Here is a 21,055-nt window from a genome sequence, read left to right as displayed (position 1 = left end):
TACTGCATAAAAGTACATATTAGCTATTTCATGTCACAGATATGAGTAATTTCTCACATGTCGGAAGGAATCTCTTTATCTCTTTTTAAAAACAAAATAAGCAACTGAGAAAACACAAACACCTATAACTGCATTTGCTTTTTTGCCCATTCAGCAGCGAAAACAGTACTTGAGAAACTAAAACTTTTCCTTGCTCTTTAGGTCCAAAGGTAAAAATTAAATAAATGGGGAGAAACACTTTATTAATGGGTACAGACTCCTCAGAATTATTTGGTCATAGGAATAAAACCAGATGATCCTGACAGACATGTGAAACACTGTTGTAGTGTTAATGTGCAATTCTGCTTTGGGATCTTAAAATATTAACAGTACAGATTATAATAATTACCTTACAAAATGCATTTTCACAACTCTCTAATATGTGCATTCTTTCCCTCCTTAATTTCTAAAGCAAAACACTCACCTCTGCCTCCTCAAATTTTATTTCCAAAGGATAAAGGTATAATAGAAGTGGAGCTTGGTAAGTATTCGCTTTAAATTATTTCTAAATTAACATTTTGTGAGGGCGTAGCGAACATGGGGATCTTCAAGAAGATTTAATGATGGAGTTTTTCGTTACGGTTTTGCACCATAATGTTTACCAGATTTAATTCACCCCAGGCACAGGGATGTGAAGTTAGATGTACCTGATGGGTTATTTAGGCATTAAGCAGCAATTTAAGGGGATTTAAATAACCCATTCTACCCTCACTGGGACAGAGCAGGATTACGCACAGGGTCAATTATTACATCTCAGCTGAAGGGGTGACCATTTGCATCCTCTTCAAAGAGGGCTTTAGGTAAGTCCCTTGAAACCACTCGATGGTATCCCTAAGAGAGAAGGATGGGCTATTCTTGGAACTAGAGATACTCCTTGTTACTTGCAGTCTCCGTGTGGAGGCAGTGGCTGTGTCTCCGTTGATGGATGAAGGAGAGCAAGGGATGGTCGCTGGCCCCGAGGCTGAGGAGCACTGCCTGGCTCATGTCCCTGTTGGTTAGCGTTGAGCAGACCTGGCTGGCTGGAAGATACCGGGAGGACCAGGGAGTGAACTTAGAAATAGGAGGTTGGAGAGCCCGTGATGCAGAGCTTGCTCCCCGTCTCCCTTTCGTTTAGGACCGCAGATGTTCGCAGTGATTCAGATTCACTTGCAGCCTCAGAGCAAGGTGCTTGTGGTAGGACTGAGAGCTGCCCGGAGTTCTTGTATAGTCAATGGAGAAAGGTGGACCTCTCTGGAAAGCGACTGAGCCCATCTGAAACGTGAATAGGTAGCTCAGGGTGCTTGTCTCCCAGGGCAGGAGGGGGGAATCTGGGCCACTGGGAGAAGGGATCGCAATTCCCGCTCCACTGCTTCTGTCCTACAGCAAGGCTGGGCTGGCAGCAGGTACTGCAGGGGTCCCGTCCGAGGTGCCACGCACCGAGGCTCAGAGACGTGCCGCGTTGGCTCACAGTCCTGTTCTTTTTGCCTCTTTCCTCCAGTGGCTTTGTCACCCAGAATTAGGTGATCTGTGCTCCAGGACCACCTTTCTCTAAGAAGATGGTCAGTCTCTAGTGCTCTGTGGGCTCTGCCCACCCCTCTGGGAAAATAAGTGATCTGGCACTGCTTGCACGGAGCAAATTCGCTTTACGTGTAAAAACCATTTGCTGTACTGGTTCCATTGTCTCCTATTTGCAAAAATGAAGGGATTTCTCCATGGTCCCTAATACCGATTCAGGTTGTAAGTTATAAGATTTGTTAATCTTATCTAAGCCTTGCTTAGATGCAGATTTACATGGAAATGATTTAAAGTGTTTTAACTGTACCTTCTTCCAGTGCAATGGTGACTCTTTGGAATAAATATTTCCTAATAACAAATATTTAACAAGTAATTTCCTGTGTTAGTTTTGCTTTGGACTGGTTTACTTCACTTTTGTCCAGCTTGAATAAAATCCAAGATAAGACTCTGCACACAAGACTTCGGCAAAATAATATATACTGTAATTTAATTATGTTATTTCCATGTACATTTGTGTGTAAACCAACATTTAGTTTCCATGTTCCTCAATAGTTGATTACACGGGTTAAGCATCACAAGTAAAATCTACATTGCCTTCATCATAAAAAAATATAAATAATTCCTTTTGTAATCCTTGGTGTTGTATTAGATAATTTGTTAAAACTCTCATTTTACTATTTCTTTTTGTCATCATTTTGTCAGCAGTAGTTCAGAAAAATATATCAAAATTGTTAAGACAAAACTCACAGGTAGTATGAAGATTTGTAGAAAGAGATGTTATGAGGAAAATAAAATTATACTTGTTTTTCATCAAGGAGTGTTTACAACTCTCTGTATCTTGATTAGGTGCTGCTTTGTCTCTGAAATGTCAGGCCCGCCTGGGGATTAAGAAACAGCCGATCGCTGTTGTCACATGGGATATAGATAACATCCCAGTGAAACACTTAGATTCTTCAAGATTTCATGAAAAAACTCATTTGTAAGTACATATAACACAGAATAAGCTTTCTTCCATGCAAACTGTTTCTAGCCATTAAAGCCCACAGTACCAGTTCTTTCTCTCTCTCTTAGTTTTGAAGGACGTGAGCAAGAATATTACAGAGAGACCACTTTGCATATTACTGAAATAAAAAAGGAGGATCTGCAGGCAAATTTCACGTGTGTGGCAGTGAACGAAATGCAGAACACAAAAGCCACGGTGACGTTAAAACTTAAAGCACAAAGTGAGGGTAGGATTTTTTCGTTTTGTTTTCTTACACTTTGCACTCAGTTTGAAATATGTTGGTGATTTTATTATTTGTTTCTGTTAGTAAGAAAGCTTCTGTTAGTAGGAAGAAAACCCAGCCTGCTTCCTCCTATGTGTTCAAGCCAGTGGCAAAATTTTCTTGGCTTCATGAGGTCATGAAAGTCCTTGGGGTAAATTCTGCTGGGGGGTGAAGGGGGCATTACTCGAATGGTATCAGCAAGAGGTTAAATATGCAGAGCACGACTGTATCAACCCTGTGATAAGAATATCCTGTTTCTAGGATATTTCTGCTCGGTGACAAATTCCCCTTGCCTTGAAGGCAGGCAGTGCACTTGGATTTGAAGCACACTGGTATAGTGCAGTCTGCTCTACAAAATATTCAGGCTATGGAGGAGCCTCTGCAGATGAGAGAGCCAGGCAAGGAACTGACCTCTCCTTTGGTCACCAGTGTTACAATGTGTTGTGAGGAACAGAGATTCGTCGTCTTTTGAGAATCGAACTGTTGTATCTGGTGTGGAAACATGGCAGAAAATAGGCAAACTTTAAACCCAAGAGTTTCAGCTGCCAGTTTGCTAGTTTGCTTGCCTTCCCTCCCATACCCCATCCGCTGCAGCGCCTTGTTTTTTGACTGAATGTTAAACGGTGTGACTAACTTCTGCGATGTCTGGCTTTATCGTCTTTCCCTCTGAGAGCCACTGTGTTCACTGTGTGCCACACAGAGGTGCGAGTAACACTTTAAAGGCTTTCCCTTCATTTTGTTTTTAAATTCATGGTTCTAGTAATTTCTGCTGGAGAAGGAAAATCCAGGGCAGTAAATGGTGGGGACTGGGATGGTCTTTAGCTTTTATGGGAATTTTTTTTTTAATAGGGATAGCCAAATCCCTAAGCACTGTTGCCAGCACCACTGAGTTAGATTCTTATGGCAGAAAATGCTATGGTGTCTGTGAAGGCACAACAAGAAGCTGTGGTCAATGTTTTCCTTTCTTATCCCTTCAGATAAGCTGAACCATCAAGGACCTTGAGAAGAAGTCCCAAGGCCTTTACCAAGGATTAGTTTTCTATAAGAAAATGGTGGGAAGAGTAAAATCAAGGTTATTGTGAACACTGGGTGTGCACAGCTCCATGTCCTGCAGTATTCTTGAACGTCCATAACTTCCTACAGAATCATGGCTTCAAAGCATAGACATTTCCTTGCCGTGGCCTAGACTAGAAGGGATGTAGGTGAATTATAACAGAGGATGGGGCATCATCCAGCAGGATAGCACCGATTCCCCCCAGAGGAAGGTGGCAGGAGATGTTTTGGTTGGATATTACTAAGTGAGCGTGAGCATGGCATCAGTCAGGAAGCTGGAAGCACATCAGCTCTGCACTGAAATATCTGAGCGTGGGAGCGTACTTGCAATGAGAGGGAAGGAAATGGAATAACAGTTTCTGCTTGCTCTAGTTCAGGCAATACAAGTCTTTTATTGGCCCCATATTATGAACTAGATGAAGGAAGGAGTATATTTTATATTCTGTATTCATCAAGTGATTCACTGAATCTGATTTCTGTTGTAGACAAATCTTATTTTGTTTTTTATCCATAGGTCTTCAGTAAATGTTCATGAAAGCTCTTGACTGTGACCCCCCCTTTGCTGCTGCCTGTTTTGTGTGGATATCTGTCCCCTTCTCCTTGTTGCTGCTATTGTCAAGATGCCTGCTTCTGCTCCGCAGCACTGTTGGTGTAAGCAATGCTATGTCCAGAAATGGTTGTGCTCTGCTTTAGTTTTCTTCACTCACTCCTCACACAGCTGAGCGATATTTATGCTAAAACAATGACAGCTTGCCTCTGAGTATCATAAAAATGCTGTAGGGTTTGCTCATGCCTCTCATGTTGTAACTGTGTAATAAAAATGTGTACTCTCCTTCTTTTTGTGTTTTGTTTGTTTGTTTATTTTTAATGGGAAAAACAGCTGTTGTTGTTTTTTTTTTTTTAATATTTGATTGTTCCTTAGTGTTTCCCACAGCACAACTTGTGTCTGCCCGCTACTATCCTGTTAATGTTCTTTTTACACAAGTTCCTGCTCTGTTTTCTGATATTTTTTTTTCCCAGGACATTCAATATGGCTTACATTATCATTATTTGTAGCACAGATCTGTGATAGGAAGTAAGAGATGAATAGGTGTTGTGCCATTTACTATCAAATTAGTCCATTTTGGGGGCATTTAATGAACTAGATAAATAGTGTTTAGCAGCACAGATGACAGATTAAGGGAGGAAGCAAAGATGCTGTAATCAATTGCCTTAGACCTCCTCTGCATTAGTACCTGTTCAGTCTTGCAGCAATAGTCTCTGTCTTCAAAAACCTGCTAAACGAATGATTTGGCTCACCACATGGAAATTTTCTGTGGGAACCAGAAATTAAATCTATTTTTCTGAGTCACAATCAAATACTTTTAAGTCCTAGTTCACTGTTAGCAATATCCTTAGAATTAATCCTAACAATTTGCTTTCATAACAATTGTAATCCACATAAGAATAAAAAATTGCCAGAGAGGAGTTATGAGAAACAGAGGAGTTTCTTTCACAGTCAAGAGTGGTGAGAGATGTTTAGTTTTGTCTCCATGGAAAACAAAAATACTCCCTTAATACTGGCAGGAACAGATGTCATCGGCAAATCTGCTTGACATTTCACAGGGAAAAAAGTATATTTTCCAGCTTAGGATCGACGTTGTGCATACATGTATGTGTTCACACGTGTGTGAAGAAAAGCGCTGTATTGTGGAAAGTGTCTGTCCCAAGTGCCTTTTCACTTATCTTTTTAAATAGGAAATAATAACTGCCAAAAGAAGCCTATCCACTCTTTAGAAATGAGCTACATAACCTACGTACCTCAGTTTTCGGGAGCAACGCAGCGCAGTCAGCTTCTTTTGGTGTGGAGGTATCCAGACTACGTACACTATGATTTTAGACACAGAGAAATCAGGCAAATTCTTTGTTTTAACAAAAGAATTTAATGAGGATTTGGCTATGAATTTTGACAGTCCCTGCAGCTATGGTCTTGCCTCCATTAGGAGGTGCTAATGTCCCTGCATTGTTCAGCTGCTGGTGCTGCATGCGGAGGTTGCTTCTCCTCCTGCTGAGGAAGACTTTTCTCCATTTTTTTTTCCCTATCCAGCCCCTGCCTAGACTTTCATCACCCCCAGTCAATATGGAACTTCCTTCCACGCTATTTCCCATCGTTTCTCTGCCCATTTTGACTGAAGCTGGTTGCTATCTTCTGACTCCTTCACGAACACTTGTTCATAAACAGTCTTCATGTCTCATAATACCTCTTTACAGAAAATATAGGCTATCTCATTTCCTCCAGATCTTTCAGTCCTATATGTCCCTTTTTAATTCCAGAGATGGTGATCATCCCAGATTTTACGTTCCCTCTCTGCCACAAGACATGTCCTCTCATGCGCTCTGAGATCATCCGTGTAACTTGCTGTGTGGTGTGCCTCTGGTTATTGTAAGGCTAAGGAATTTGCGACAATTTTTAATTCCCTTTTCTTCTACCTTTCGTGACAAAGATGTAGCTAGTATCACTGGGCACCTGGGCAAGAGACAGCAACTCTGCCTGCCAGACTACTCCAGTTGCCCTCCACAGCTGCTTGGTACCTCTCACGCTGGAAGATGCCACCTCTCAAGAACGAGAAAACTAATCAGCTACACTGTTCACGCCAGTTCAGGTCATCGATATCCGCAGTGGATCAATGCTCACAAAAGTAGCTCTGCTGGCAGAGGGAGGAGAGCTGTTAGCTCCTGAGACAGAGGCAATGACAAATAATCAGAGAAACACTTTTGTGTTAACTCCTTCTACCAGCAGAGCTGGGTCAGGACAGGAACATCCTTTCAGCATCCCCTTTAACCTGTCTGCTAGGGAATACACGGGCTGTCTGAATACCTTCCAAGTCCTTCCCTTTTTATTAATATATAAGCTGCCACTGGCTTCTAGTTCCTCATCTTGATTCAGGGCTCATTAAATAACTGGAGGTGGCTTTTCATGCGTGTGACCCAGAAGCATCATCTTATTTTTCCCTGAGCATTCCTCCATTCTCCTTCACAAGGAAGTATAAAAAGCCCAGAGGACAACAAATCTTTGGTGTGAACACTCTTCTCTAGAAAATGCCAGAAATTCCAGTCATTTAGAGCAGAGCTAAAGTTCAGCCCAGAACATCAGCTCTGTTCTTCCTCAAAGATATTTAATGCCGAACCTAACCTTTTGGCTCATCTTTGGTAGACGGATGTGGACAGGAATTCCAGACCCAGATCTCTGCCTTAACTGACTGGAAGTGTGTCTACCTTAGAAGCCAGAGAAGTTACAAAAATACTGCTGTTCTTCCAGAGTTTGTCAGGAAATCCTTCAAATGTTGCTTTCTGAATTGTTTTCTCTGGCCTCTCCAATATCGTTTCTTGTGAGCTGATAGTTCTGTATTCCCATGGCTCTTGAACATAAATAAATAGTATTACAAGACAGTCTACTCATGAACTCTCTGCCGCTAAATGATGCAGCAGAGTCAAACGGAACAACAGGATCTGTTCAACCTTGTTCAGGGGCTCCAAAAATGGCTTCTGGCCTTTGCCCCCGTTGTGAAGATAACTGATGTATTCCAGAGAAACGAGAGGCTGAGTCAGCCTTACCGAGAACTGAACCTGCAGTTCCAGGAAGACCCCTGTGTGGTTCTTGTCTGATGCACTACAAGCTGTATAAGCACAGGAAATTTATCACTTCTTTTCCAGCCTTGGTCTAACCAGTGTAAAACTAAATGTAAACAGCATTTTTAGGTTCATAATTGCAGAAGTTGTTGTTGGAACCTGTTTCTTCTCTAGATGTTTTACAGATACTTACTCGATGCATGACAACAGTATTTATAATGTTTTGGCGAGGACACTATCAACAAATGAAGCAATAACAGATAGTGGCAATCTCTGATGCTTGGGTCATCCTCACCAGCTAGTGGAAGAGGTTTCCTAATTTTGTCTCCGTGTGTGTGTGTATTGACCAGGAAAACGGATCAAATCATAATATTTGAAGGGGTCCACAAGGACAAAGTTCCTTCACGGGCATCATGTGACACTGTTAAAACTAAGAAGTGGCCAAACATCACTATAAAAGAAACTGGTTGTTTTCTTGCCCACTTCAATCTTACTAGAAGTTGGTTTCCCAAATCTCCTAGTTCTGATGAGCTATGCTTCATCGCATGCCTGATGTTTCTTTCTCCCTTTAAATGACAAAGAAAGAAACAGGAAGAGTGTGAAAATCATGTCAAATTTACCTTACATCCTACCAGAGGAAAGGGAAAATGTACTTGTGAACTCTTTATTTATATACCTTTTCAGTGGAATTTCTCAGGCACTAATATTTTTAGGTTGCCTTATTCAGCATCTCCTGGAGACGCCAGGGAACCCGTAAATTTCAATATAAGATACTCTTCACTGCTAAATATTTTATCTTATTTCATTCACCTAGCATGAAGTCCATGCAAAAGCTCTGGAATTGCTCCTTGGCCGTGGTCAGTGCCTTCACCTAGTAGCATACTTACTGGCTGCATACAATCTGCAGCATTTTCCAATCTTTCTTGCTGCCTCTTCTGCAGAGGAAATTGAGACTGGCTCCTCAGCCTGCTGTAAGATGCACCTCCTCAAGCACCAGAGACTGGCCTGCTGCTGCTGCCATGTGTCTTGTGTGTGTTTTGCAGGCAGAGGGAGGAAAAGCCCCGAACGTCTGATCCCAGCTCTGAATGCACAAGGCTTGGCTGGGTGGAATTGCTACCAGTACATATAATCACCCTCCATGGGTTGAGATGCTGTGAAGGGTCTTTACAGTGAGGATGCCAGAGCTGACCTCCATGTTTGTATTGCCAGAAAGCTTGTGTTTAAATTTATATGTGGTCAACATTCAAAGGAATGTTTCTTTCCTCAGCTAAGATAATTCTGAAATTGCAGCATACCTCAAATCTCATTGTCACACTGAAGGGATACATGCTTCTAGTGGTATTCCAAGCCAGGGCATTGCATCTGGCAATTATTTTTGCTATATCATAGTAAACCAAAAATAGATGGGCCATTTTGTACAGATGTGATGCACAATCTGGACATTTTCATGTGCATTTCTATGAGGGTAAAAGTCTATCTCCCAGTCCAACACCCCTGGAGGTATATTTTTTAATCCAAATAATTTCAGTGATGTGAATCACAGAAAAGTCCCCAAAGTGGTTATATTATTACAACTATAGGATGACAAGTTGTCATGCTGGGAAGGAATAATTAGGTAAAGTACATGGACTGTGAATGGAAACATCTTAATGGGTTTAGTTGTCAGAGAAAAAAATGTATGTGGAACTGCTCTGAGTCTACATGTTAAAACCAAGTGGAGTATATTCAGGTGTCTTTCATTTGCTTAGGAGCAGTTTTCTACCATGAGACAATTGCCATTAATCTTCCCTCCAATGGAATAAAGAATTCTCTTTGTGTAACTGCTGTAAAAAGGCTTTGATATTTTAATTTCAAACTTGGTTACCTGGGTTTCATAGTGTTTTCAGTACTGAATCCTGGGTGAATTCAATATACCTAGGACATAGGTCACAAGTGTCTTCTTCAGATTTGTGGTTGTAACAGTCTGGATTAAGCTTCTACCTTTCTAGTTTGGAGAGAGTACAAAATGACCTTGCTTTTACCTCCCGTTGTCTCTTGCTGCAGCAGAACTAGATGCCATCTGAAGGACACACATATCTAGATTGACTTCTGCTCTGTGAATCACAGAACAAGAGGAAAAATGGGCTGTTACAGAAATGCAGCTATCACAGGGTTGTGATAGAAACGCAGCTCTCCCCTAGAAGAGTGATAATCACAATCTTGTCCTAGACTAGCTGTGTGCATATGATAGCACAGAGCTGGTGACTGCCATCCTTATAGAATCATAGGATCATAGAATGGTTTGGGCTGGAAGGGACCTTCAAACATCATCTAGTCCACCCCCCCTGCCATGAGCAGGGACATCTTCAACTCCATCAGGTTGCTCAAAGCCCCGTCCAGCCTGACGCTGAATGTTTCCAGGGATGGGGCATCTACCACCCCTCTGGGCAACCTGGGCCAGTACTTCACCACTGTCATTGTCTAAAATTTCTTCCTTGTATCTAGCCTGAATCTATCCTCGATAAGTCTTCATCTCTGAGGTGGAGGGGGTCAGATTCAAGAGCTCTTCCATGAGGGAAGCTGGAACTGAAGTGAGTGGCTCCTTTCTTTCCCAGTTCTCCTTACTTGTCATTGCTATTTTATGCTCCTTGACCCTCTTCAAAGGAAAAGGCAGGGGAGAACATCTGCCTCCAGCTAGTTTATTTTTGTGACCAGGACATGTTCTGTTTTCCTGCTTGTTTTGCGTACTTTGTTCTTATCTTGCAGATTTCATTATTTGCACATGTTTCTCTGTACCCTGTTTGCGCAGCTATGCCAGAAGCCTCCGCTTGTCCTTTTGTGGACACTTACAGTTGTCATGCGTAGGCTTAGCTGCCTTACAAAATGCTTGAACATTGTTTTTGGTTGAGTTATTAACAGTTTTACAATGTTACAAAATACTTAAACATCATTGTGGTATTTAGCGTAGGTAGGTCTGGATTCAACAGAAGTAAATATTAATTATATACTGCTTAGTATGCTTCTAGTTTAGGGGTCTCTCTGTTGGCTACACCAGCCAGGGAAGGAAAAAGCTTTGTCGTCTCTGTTGTGAGCTCCTTAAAGTTGCAACGGAAGCAAGGATATGAGAGGCTGAGGCTTCAGCCCACAGGTTAACTTCTCTACAGCTGACAATATATTTCTCTTCTTTGCAGTCGGTCTTCCTAACGTCCCCTTGATCGTAGGATCTCTAGTTTTGCTGGTTGCAATAGCAGTCTCTGTTATACTTTATCAGTCCTTCCGAGTTGATATCGTCCTATTGTATCGGGAGATATTTCAGCCCTACTCAGTCAAGGATGGTGAGTAAGAGTTGAGCGAGAAAGTTTAAAAAAAGCAAAAAGGCATATCATATGGAAATGGATTTATTTGATAGTTGCTTACTAACTCATATGACACCTAAGCCTGATCCTTCTCTTTCTCAAGCCTTCTGAAATCGTTTTCATAAGAGGGGACATACATAGATCTGGTAGTGCTTTACATTCCCTTGTTTCCTGGGTTCTGCAGTGATATATTACATAAAAGAGGGATTCAGTCCTGGTTTCATATTTTTTTAACAAAATTTTTTGCCATGAAAAATTGAATGACAGTGAAAATCCGATTTACAGTGCTATTAACTGTACTTGTTATGTGTTCTCTAAAGCAAAGGAACCAGCCCGCTGGCTAATGTGTTAACAGGTATGTGTTAGACCAATACAGTTTTTTATAAGCCAAAGAGAAAGGTACCAATATTGTGGAAGACACTTTTGGGGGAATACATCCCATCCAACTTTAGGGGTGGACTTCACCTCAAGATTAAGATATCTCAATTTAGTCGCATGCAATGAAGGTGCACACACCCAAGTTCCCATCATAGATATGAAACCTGGAGACGTGGGGCTGGGTTCAGCTGTCTAACCGTAAGCACTAGTGCCACTGGAGCTCCCTTAGGACCTGAGAGAGACCTGAACCCTTCTGCAGTGGCAGCTGAAGGGCAGGCAGTGCCTAATGACACTATGTTTTTAGGTGACCGAATCCAGCTCCTCATCAATAAAATCAGCTGAGCGAACCAGGCACCGGGTCCTTGCGTCAGTGATCTAAATATGGGTATCTAGAGTCATTTGGAATGGCCAAAAACCTGGACACATTACACAGATCTGCCAGATGTTGCAGTCTTCTGGAGCAGGGTCTGGAGGTCAGGCAGGATGCCATAGGAGGTCTCAAATGGCACTAGATGCCTATGTTTAGGCAACTCACCTGGGCTCCTGGCATTTACATGAGAGTAATCTGAATCACTCTAGAATTAAGTAACTGCAATGGCCAGTTCTCCACTGATTGTAGCAGGAGTTTAGGCACCTAGCTTTCATGTAGCCACCTAAATTAACATTTTAAAAATCTGAAGCTGACTTCTACCACAGATGTCTGCACGGTAGATATATACAGCTGATCTAGTTACTTCTGTGCTTTTTAAAGAGGAAAGAAGTATGCTTTTTAGGGCAGTTTCCATTTAAGTGTATTTTATGATGAAATGAATCAGGCTCTGGAAATGGCTATTTCTTTTTTATCGTAAGGGTGGTCTGGACAAGAACCTCAGATAGCAACAAAAGAAGGGATATGATCATCTCCATTGGAAAGAAAAAAATGAAACATTTGGGATTAGAAAACAAATGCTGTAATGGAAAACATATTTGAGAGAAATGAAGAAAAGAGCGAAAGAAATATTTGACTTTCTACTTGGTTCTGACTGTGAAACTACTTCCTGAGTGACAGAGCTTTTCACTCAGAAGTATGATATGTCATGGGAATGATGAGTAATTACTTCAAGGTGGAAAAATTTAAAAAAAGTGGAGTGTCTTGTCCTGAATGACAAAGGCTGTTAACAGCCTATAGTATCACTGAAGTAACAAATGCTGAGCTTCAGCTCTATTTCATGCTAATATGCGTAGATCAATTGAATTCTTACTCTATAGACTTTGGGACACAGCCTTCACAACACAGAGGTTGGGTTCTCCAAAGTTACAAACACACAGGACATAGCAATTGAGCATGGGAAAGAACAAATATGAACAGTATCTAATTTCCATACATGCACCTGATAGGTTATTAAGATTAGCAGGAACTTCTACTTAGATCTATTTCAAAGACTGATTTTTTATTTCTCTTCTAGCTTTTGCAATAGACAGCCCTAATTCTTGTTAACACAATACACTTCCCTCTTGTTTTGCCTTACAGATGGGAAGATATATGATGCATATATTATATACCCCAAAAGCCACACCAATGAAGCTAATTTTGTGGAATATTTTGTTTACCAAATCATGCCAGATATTCTAGAAAATAAATGTGGATATAAACTGTGTATTTATGGGAGAGATATATATCCTGGAGAAGGTAAGTTTCCGATCAGATAATGCACTGAATGACTTGTCAAGTTTGAGCAAATTGTGGTTCTAGCCCCTTTTAGGGGTATAGGAGGTCCCTTTATGTTCCTGAGCTTGCTGCTCATCTCCTCAGCAGCTGTGTGTCTGCTTCTTCAGGCAGGGTGATGCAATGGCACTCTGTGCTTGCCAGTGTGCTAAGAAAAGCAAGCTACAGGGCAGGGGCACAGATTCTTTATCATCTTCTTGGGTCATGCAGGAAATGTGACCCCAAGTATGGTTCTTTGAAACATACACCTGCTCTTCGGGTAATGTGACTCTGCAGAGCCATCATCTGGGCAAAGCCACAACTAAACCATGCGTGAGTAGGTCTGCAAGACACGGAAGAGGAGAAAACCACAAACTAAGTTGAGGAATTAGCCTTGCTGTTATCACTCAGGGTGTTTCAACCTGTTATGAGGGTGTTAGAGTCACAGGAAGTTCAGCTTCTGTTCACTGACCTGACCTACTTTAACCTCACATAATTCCCACCACTAATTCAAGAAAGAGTTGGTATTCTTTATTCCAGCTTCCTTGTCTTCCAGAATGGAATCATGTTAATTAATCTGTGCTAATTTCCATATGGACACCTCTACACTATCTCTTATGATTGCTGTCATCTAGGCACTACCTGCTTTCCTCCAGAGCTGACTTGCCTGTTTATCTTGTGCTCTGGTTATTCTGTGGACCAGATCTTCGCTCCCTGTCAGTAAGCAAGCATGAAGCCAAAGCTGGCACGGTTTCTGTTACACATTTCTGAAATCACCTGCATTGGGCTAGGTATCATTCATCTGCCCAGAGCTGGGCTGAGATCTTTGATGTTCTTCTCTTCTGGAGAGTACCAAAAGTGCTGCCTGGCCTTCGGAAAAGCTACTGCAACAATAATGTTAGAAAAAGCTGCAAGAGTTGCTGAGCCAGACCATTCCCAGGTCCAGAAGAAGGAACTAACAGTAGCTCACAAAACTGTCAATGACAAGAACTTATGTCACCTCTTCAGGTGATTAGGGACAGCGTGATATTTTGTTATGGGACACTACTCTCAAACTGTGGTTTATGGATGCTAATCCTGAAGAAAACTGAGCATGGCATTCAACTGAGGTGAAGACCGTGGGACTAAAAAGGGCTCTAACAAATTGGATGAAAACAAAGAAAATTTCACTGTGTGAAGGCATGAGTGGATGCCTGTAACCCAGGAGTGACAGACAGAAGACTCACCAAGCCAGCCTTGGACAGTGAGTAAATTTTGTTTGACTTGTTCAGTCTGATTTCATCAAAACTCTAAAAATGTCCCGAGCATTGACCATCGTCCTTTTTCTTTTCTTGCCTACTTTCCCAGCCTTCTGCTTTTCTCTTTCTTGTCCACTTTCATGCCCCAAAATGCTTTCACTTGGGTAGAAAAGCTGTTCTGAATCTGCCTGCCACTGGGAGCACTTAAAAGTTCTCTGCTTCCAGGCAAATGGACTTTACCCATATGCTCCCCACTCTTGTTTATCTTCTGATCTTGAGCCTTTCATTACCAGGTTTCCAACTCCCAAACCTTGCAATTAGAATATGCTAGGCAGAGTAAAACAGGAAATGCCACTTTGAGTTATTATTATCTTTCCTGAACACGTATCACAGCGTTTGATGAATCATGTTTTTCACTTTAAAACTTCATGTATTTCCAGAAAAAAAATAATTGCAGTGAGTATATAAAATGGAATTATTATTTCAAGACATGCTTATGACTCTTGGTTCCAAAGCAAAACTTTGTCATTTGAATCTTGTGTTCTTCCAGTAAAAAGGAAAGTTAAACAGAATGATTCAAGTGATAAACACTGCATAGCTGTTGGACTCCCATTATGCTTCCCTAAACTAGCATTCTTTTTGTTTTCTGGTCTTACTGATTAATGGCATTTTCCACAACAAAGGAATTTGAATTGGTGAACATCGCAGAAAGGCAAATTATTTTCACAGAATACTCTTAGAGCCAAGAAATAGGACAGAGAAGTCATTGAAAGGGTTATCTTCCTGACGCAGGGCTGAAAAAGCTGTGCTCCTCTGAGACCGAGAAGACCCTTGCAATGGGCTGCCAGCCCCCAGCAAAGGAAAAGAGGATGCATACGCATCTGGCTGATGACATCTGCAAATCAGTGGCTCTGTTAAATAATTGTTACATCGAATTTCCTTAGCTTGGCTCCCACCTCCTTTCTTTTGACCCAGCATCACATGCTCCCACCAAAACAACTCCAGCTTTCATTCTACAGACCACATGAAACTCTTCTGAGATGAGCGTTGCACTAGACAGGCTTTCATCTGCAGTCTCTCTCCCATAGACATCGCAGCAGGTCATCGAGAAAAGCAGCTCCTGGAGGCTTGATGTGGAGCTTTCCAAGCTGGCCCAGAAGTTTCTCCCACAGCACGCTGGCTCTTGAGTTTCCTAGGTTCAACACCTCCAACACCAGAGTCCCAGTTGCGGTTGGTCAGTTCTCCCTAACACGGCAGTGGGAAAGAAAACCACCTTTAGTTTTGCTGACATACAAATGTCCTGCAAGTCTGGATTCAGCCCCGCAGGGCAGATGCCAACCCAACGCGCAGGTTAGCATATAAATTAGCATGCTATAGCTCAGGAGAATTAACACTCCCCCTGCCAGTAAGTAACCCTCTTAGAAGCAAGTAACCCCAAAGTCTCCAAATTACTAGTTTTCATGGGTAAGTATTGCAGGATCAGTCTGTAAAGCATTAAACTTGATAGAACACGATGCCTTACATGGAGACTATTGATCAAGCACAAAGTTGATGCAATCCAGATCTACTGAGCTTGACCCTAGGTTGTTGGATTAGAAATTCCTAACAGTACTTAACAGCAGTGAAAATATTAATGTTTCAACCAAAGAAAACATTTGAAAGGCAAGCTTCGGGGTTTTGGGTTGTGATTTGTTTGTTTGTTTTTTAAGCTCTTTTTCTGATGAATAAACTGTACCAGACCGAAGTGGGACAGAAGTTATTTCTGCTTAGAAAGCAATGAAAATGAAGTGCCTAAACACAAGAGTTTATAAAAGAAATTTCAGGGTCTTATCATTTTCTTGTATATTCCTAGATACAGCCAGTGCAATTGAGAAGAGGATGCAGAAGAGCAGACGGCTGATCATCCTTCTGACCCACCATCTGATTAATTGTAAAGAACATGCTTATGATCAACACATTGCTTTATACAATGCCCTCATTCAAAACGATACAAAGGTGATCCTGCTGGAAATGGAGACAATTGGGACTTATGAGAAGCTTCAGGAATCTCTTAGATTTATTATTAAGCAGCAAGGTACCATCAAATGGAAAGAGCAGCACACTGTGCGCCCACAGTCATCCAATTCTAAATTCTGGAAACAGGTGAGGTACCACATGCCGCTGACACGCAAGTCCTCATGCTCAGCTAATGCTGGGTGAACAGTCTATGAAAATACTGTTACACTACCAGGATGGACCACGTGCCTGCACCTCTTTTTCCTTTCAGTAGGTACACGATTTTACAGTCTGGAAGTCTGGCTGTCTTTTTGAACTTTTTTCAGTCCTTTAATTGAGTAACAGTGAGGCAAACTGAGGGAAGAGGTCTGGGGAAGTAAGGGAAGTTTTCATAGTTATGGGAGTTCTGTAAATAAATCATCCTAGGCTGTCTGCAGAATTTTGCATGTCACAGATAACAAAATGTACCTATACACTTTCTATATATATAGTTTACATATAACTGAAAGTTATGATTCTGAATAGCTGAATGTCCTGCAGGTTTGCTTTACCTTTCCAATGCAGTTGATCAAACATAAATGCCTTCTGTATTATTTGACTAGAAAGTATAATGTGTATTATGCAACTAGAAAATATAATGTTGTGCTTTTGTTAATTTTTTTCCATCACTTATTCCTTTTTGATTCAATAGTAATACTCGTTCCATCACATTTTATTTTTTCCTTAGTACAGATGCCTCAGTACAGGCTCTTTTGAGACTGATGTAAATACAGCATTTAAAAAAACCCGCAGTGTTAAGGGAAATAAATACACTGATATATATTTATATGCATTTTTAATATTTTCTTTATATATATTTTAAACTGAATCTCACACAAAGGGGAAATATTGAATCTTTCAGGTATAACAGACCATGATGTTACTGTTGCTATTATCTCCAGATAGAAATAACAGGTTAGGGTGTTTTTTGTACTCTGACAGCATTTCTTTAAGCTACTGACAAAAGAGACTGCATTTTTATAGCAGGCAGTATTCTCCCCTTTTTTTTCTCCTGCATTGACTTTATGCCTAGTTACACTTATGTCCGGTAGGGAATACCCTGAGATGCAAAGGTCAGAGCCAAATCTCCTCCTAGTTCAGGGGAGTATGAACAAAAAGTGTTCTAGTACGGTCATCCTTGAAAACTTTAATCTTTTTAGCTTCTTAAAACCAGGAATTTTCTTATTGTTGGAGAAGGCTTGGTTTTGAGCTTCAGGCTTGCTACCAAATGGACTTTAAAAGTGAAAATTAGATGCAGAACACCTATTGTTACCATGTCCAGGCTTACAGAACAGGCAAGTCCTTTCCTTTTACTGTAAGTTTTTATTGAATGTGGATCTTCAGACTTATGGATAGCTATTTGGAGTAGGAAAAATATGTATGCATTATATCTATAGATTTTTTTTTTAACATTAAATTAAAAGTTCTATGGCAAACTAAACAGCTTTTCCCTGATGAGTTATATTTTCAAGTGTTTGTGCACTCATCGCTCACTTCACCACAACTATAAAATGTCTAGCGTTGCATTTTATTATTGCCTCATTAGATTGTGTGCAGTGTTGGGTCCTGTTCCTAAAGATCCCTCTAGATAAACTTCACTACCTCTGTGGAAGCTCTATAAAATGGATTCATGCAGATGTAAGAGACTCAGTTTATTCCTACAGTACCGTTTCTTCCCGAATGCTAATAATGAGGCATGTGTAAAGTCAGGAAAGCCTGTTGCTTTATGCTATGAAGATTTTTCACAGCAGCTTCTGAGCAAGACAAGGATATTCACTTCCAAGATTATTACAAGATCAATTTTTAATAGAGTTTGGGTCCTGAGCACTTAATGAGGAAGAAAGGATGATAACTGAATATCTTGGAAACAAAAAGTCTAGGATGAATTTTGAAGCTGGAAAGGGGTAAGAGGAGAAGGTAAAATGAGGAAGTGCACGGGTTCAGCAGTGAAGCAAATTACTCCGAAACATACTGATATCTCACTGACTTCTGTTAGCCAGGCATGTAGTTATGATGGTGAAAACCAGACTCGCTAAATGGCTCTTGTGGTGACACTCCTTTTATATCAAGCCTCATGGTCAACCAAGAAAAAAAAGAGGAAAACAGTATCAAGCAAAACCTGACAACTCTTATTGTGGTTTACCAGCAGTGAACAGTATGGCCTTGACAGAAAGAAAAAGGGCAAATTCTGAGAGTGGCAAAGAACTTTTACAGAACCAGGGGGTGAGTATCTGACTGTAATAATGACAAAAAAATCCTGCAGTTGTCGCTTCTTTTTGTATTCCTTGGTGGTTACTAAAGAAATCTGAGTTATGCATTAAAATTAATGTCTTTCTACAGATGTTATCACATTTTTAGTGTTAAAGAGAAAGCACAAAAAGAACTGTGGAATACTTTTACAACACCATTACAACATCAGCACCACTAAGGCCATACCCGGAGTCCTGTGCCCAATGCTGGGCTCCTCAGCAGAAGAGAGAAATGGACATACTGGAGAGTGCAACGAAGGGCCGTGAAGTTGGTGAAGGGACTGGAGCATCTCTCCTACGAAGAAAAGCTGAGAGAGCTGGGACTCTTCAGCCTGGGGAAGAGAAGGCTCCCAACTGAAGGGAGGGTATAAAGAAGAGGGAGTGAGGCTCTTCTCGATGATGCCCAGTGACAGGGCCAGAGGCAACGGGCACAAACTGAAACACAGGAGGTGTCTTCTGAACATCAAGAAACACTGTTTTATGGTGAGGGTGACCCAGCACTGGCATAGGTTGCCCAGGGAAGTTGTGGAGTCTGCATCCTTGGAGATATTCAAAAGCTGCCTGGACATGGTTCTGGGCAACCGGCTCTAGATGGCCCTGCTTGAGAAGGGGAGTTGGACTAGATCACCTCCGGAGGTGTCTTCCAACCTCAACCATTCTGTGCTTCTGTAATATGCGACTTACAAAGAATCTGAATTTTCAAAAACATGTTTTTAAAGAAAATTGGCAATTTTCACACTAGGCAGTCTGCTTTAGTGGAATAACAGAAGGACAGTCTGCCCTGTGCAAAAAAATCTCTCTTTCATGACAGAAAGCTCGTAGAAGAATCAGTTTGGATGCTTAAGGCTTAAACGACACAGAACAAAGGTAATTTTGTTGCTGAATTAGAACTTCCATGTAGAGATTTAATGCCCTTTAAATTCCGCCCTCTGCTTGCTGGTTTTGGTACCTCAAGGGGCTCCGGAGAGCAGATTTGCTCTCGCTTGTTAATAGAGCAGAGTCATCTTGCCACCTAGTGGATGAACAGGCATTAAGAGATTCTGACCAACTAGAAATCAGTCTAATAGCATTAGAATTAAGCACAGTGAAATTTTCAGGGTGTGCATACTGCTGTAATCCCCTGAAACCCATACAGCATTATTTGTAAACGGTAGCTCAGAATCTGGCATTGAGAATACAATGCTGACTCTCTAATAATAACGTATTTTGAAGGAACAGAAGTGTCTCCTGGCCATATAACTGCAATCATACAGCATTGTATGTCCCCAGTTGTAAAATCTTATCTCTGGATACTTCATATGTGAAAAGTATACACTGCATTGCTGACAACAAAGAAATAACAAAGAGGCAGGAATAAGAATTGACTTAACTGACACTGAGGTCAGTGGTGATGCTCCTGGTGACTTCCAAGGAATGAAAACCAGCTCCTGCTAATAGGAAGTAGGAGAACTGTTAACAGCACTTACTTAGAATGTACTGCCCTCCCCACAGATGCATTTAGTATACACCAGCCCTTTGTGTGAACATATTCAATGGTTTGGCCTTAAGGTCCCCTATACTGTTGAGATTTGATGTTCCTACCACCGACTGAACTGTGACCCCTCCTGGTTTCTTCATCTAACCCACAGTCCTGAAAAGCCAGCCCAGCTATTGCTCCTGCCACACGCAGGGAGAAAGTTTTACCTGTATTTGCTTCACATGGTTGTGAAACCCAAGAGACTGACCACTAGAAGGAAGTTTTTAGAAGTTTTTGTAGCACACTATTATTTGTAGTGTACGCAACATTAATTTCTAACAGCATTGGAAAAGAGTACGTTTGGAAGATAATATATAAAATTGATGGTATATTCTATTGAAAAATTGTACATGCACAACTGTATCTTCCAGACTTTTTCAAGGGTTGAAAAACTACAGTTGTTGTATTAGAAACACGTGCTTATGTGCTCCCTTTTCCCACTTTAAAGGGTGAGCTACATACTTAATTTTATATGAAAGGTAGACTTTGTTGTACAGTAATTTATTCCTTAAAACTGTTTCCAGTCTTTATAGAGCTTCTGGGAATGTTATGAGGCAATCCTCCTTGAAGCCATTTCAAAGTACACGAAGAAGAAGGTGACCGGATTTACAAAAAGCATATCATGCATATCCAGCCGTGCTGTGGACCATGGGAGAACACTGGATGCTCCATACCTTGAATTGAGCAAGACCTTTGACACAGTCTCTGTTGGTGAGATATAGATAAGTGGACAAAGGTGAGTGGAAAAACAGCAGGACCAAAGTCCATGCGGGATCAGCGTGTTGTGATCAGTATATTAACCTCAGCTCACAGTAAATTACTGGTGGCATCCCTCAGGGACTGATACTGGTACCACTACTGTTTAGCATCCTCGTTAATGACCTTGGCAATGGGACAGACTGCACAATCAACAGATTGTCAGACAGAAAAACAAACTGGGGAAGGACAGTTGACACATTGGAGTGCTGGGCTGCTGTTTTGGAGAGAAACAGGCTGGAGAAATGGACTGATATAGGAAACCCACAAAGTTCAACCCACATTCAAAGTGCTGCATCTGAGATGGAATAAAACCATTCAACAACACAGCCTGGAGGTCAACCCAACACAAAGCGGCTTTGCAGAAAGAGACTGGATGTCCTGGTTCACACTAAGGTGAACATC

General features: G+C 41.2%; 1 protein-coding gene across 6 annotated transcripts in view; it reads left to right on the top strand.

Annotated features, from left to right (window-relative positions):
* The window catches only part of IL1RL1 (interleukin 1 receptor like 1), a 29,964-nt gene extending 12,483 nt beyond the window's left edge, over nucleotides 1-17,481 (top strand). For 4 of the 6 annotated variants that reach the window (XM_049834580.1, XM_049834579.1, XM_049834578.1 and 1 more), the window contains 6 exons: nucleotides 452-520; nucleotides 2,380-2,512; nucleotides 2,605-2,762; nucleotides 10,631-10,774; nucleotides 12,684-12,842; nucleotides 15,948-17,481. In XM_049834580.1, the coding sequence (XP_049690537.1) occupies nucleotides 452-520; nucleotides 2,380-2,512; nucleotides 2,605-2,762; nucleotides 10,631-10,774; nucleotides 12,684-12,842; nucleotides 15,948-16,294 (1,010 nt within the window). In that variant the 3' untranslated portion in view covers nucleotides 16,295-17,481. Of the gene's footprint in view, nucleotides 1-451; nucleotides 521-2,379; nucleotides 2,513-2,604; nucleotides 2,763-3,775; nucleotides 4,313-4,365; nucleotides 4,640-10,630; nucleotides 10,775-12,683; nucleotides 12,843-15,947 lie in introns of those variants that run through there. The other 2 variants (XM_049834583.1, XM_049834581.1) reach the window with 2 other exon arrangements.
* Nucleotides 17,482-21,055: the final 3,574 nt, after the last annotated feature.

Source organism: Accipiter gentilis, chromosome 31 (genome assembly GCF_929443795.1).
Source record: "Accipiter gentilis chromosome 31, bAccGen1.1, whole genome shotgun sequence".
NCBI classification, from domain to species: domain Eukaryota; kingdom Metazoa; phylum Chordata; class Aves; order Accipitriformes; family Accipitridae; genus Astur; species Astur gentilis.
Note: the sequence above shows the minus strand (reverse complement) of the source record. Positions and strands in the feature narration are given on the sequence as shown.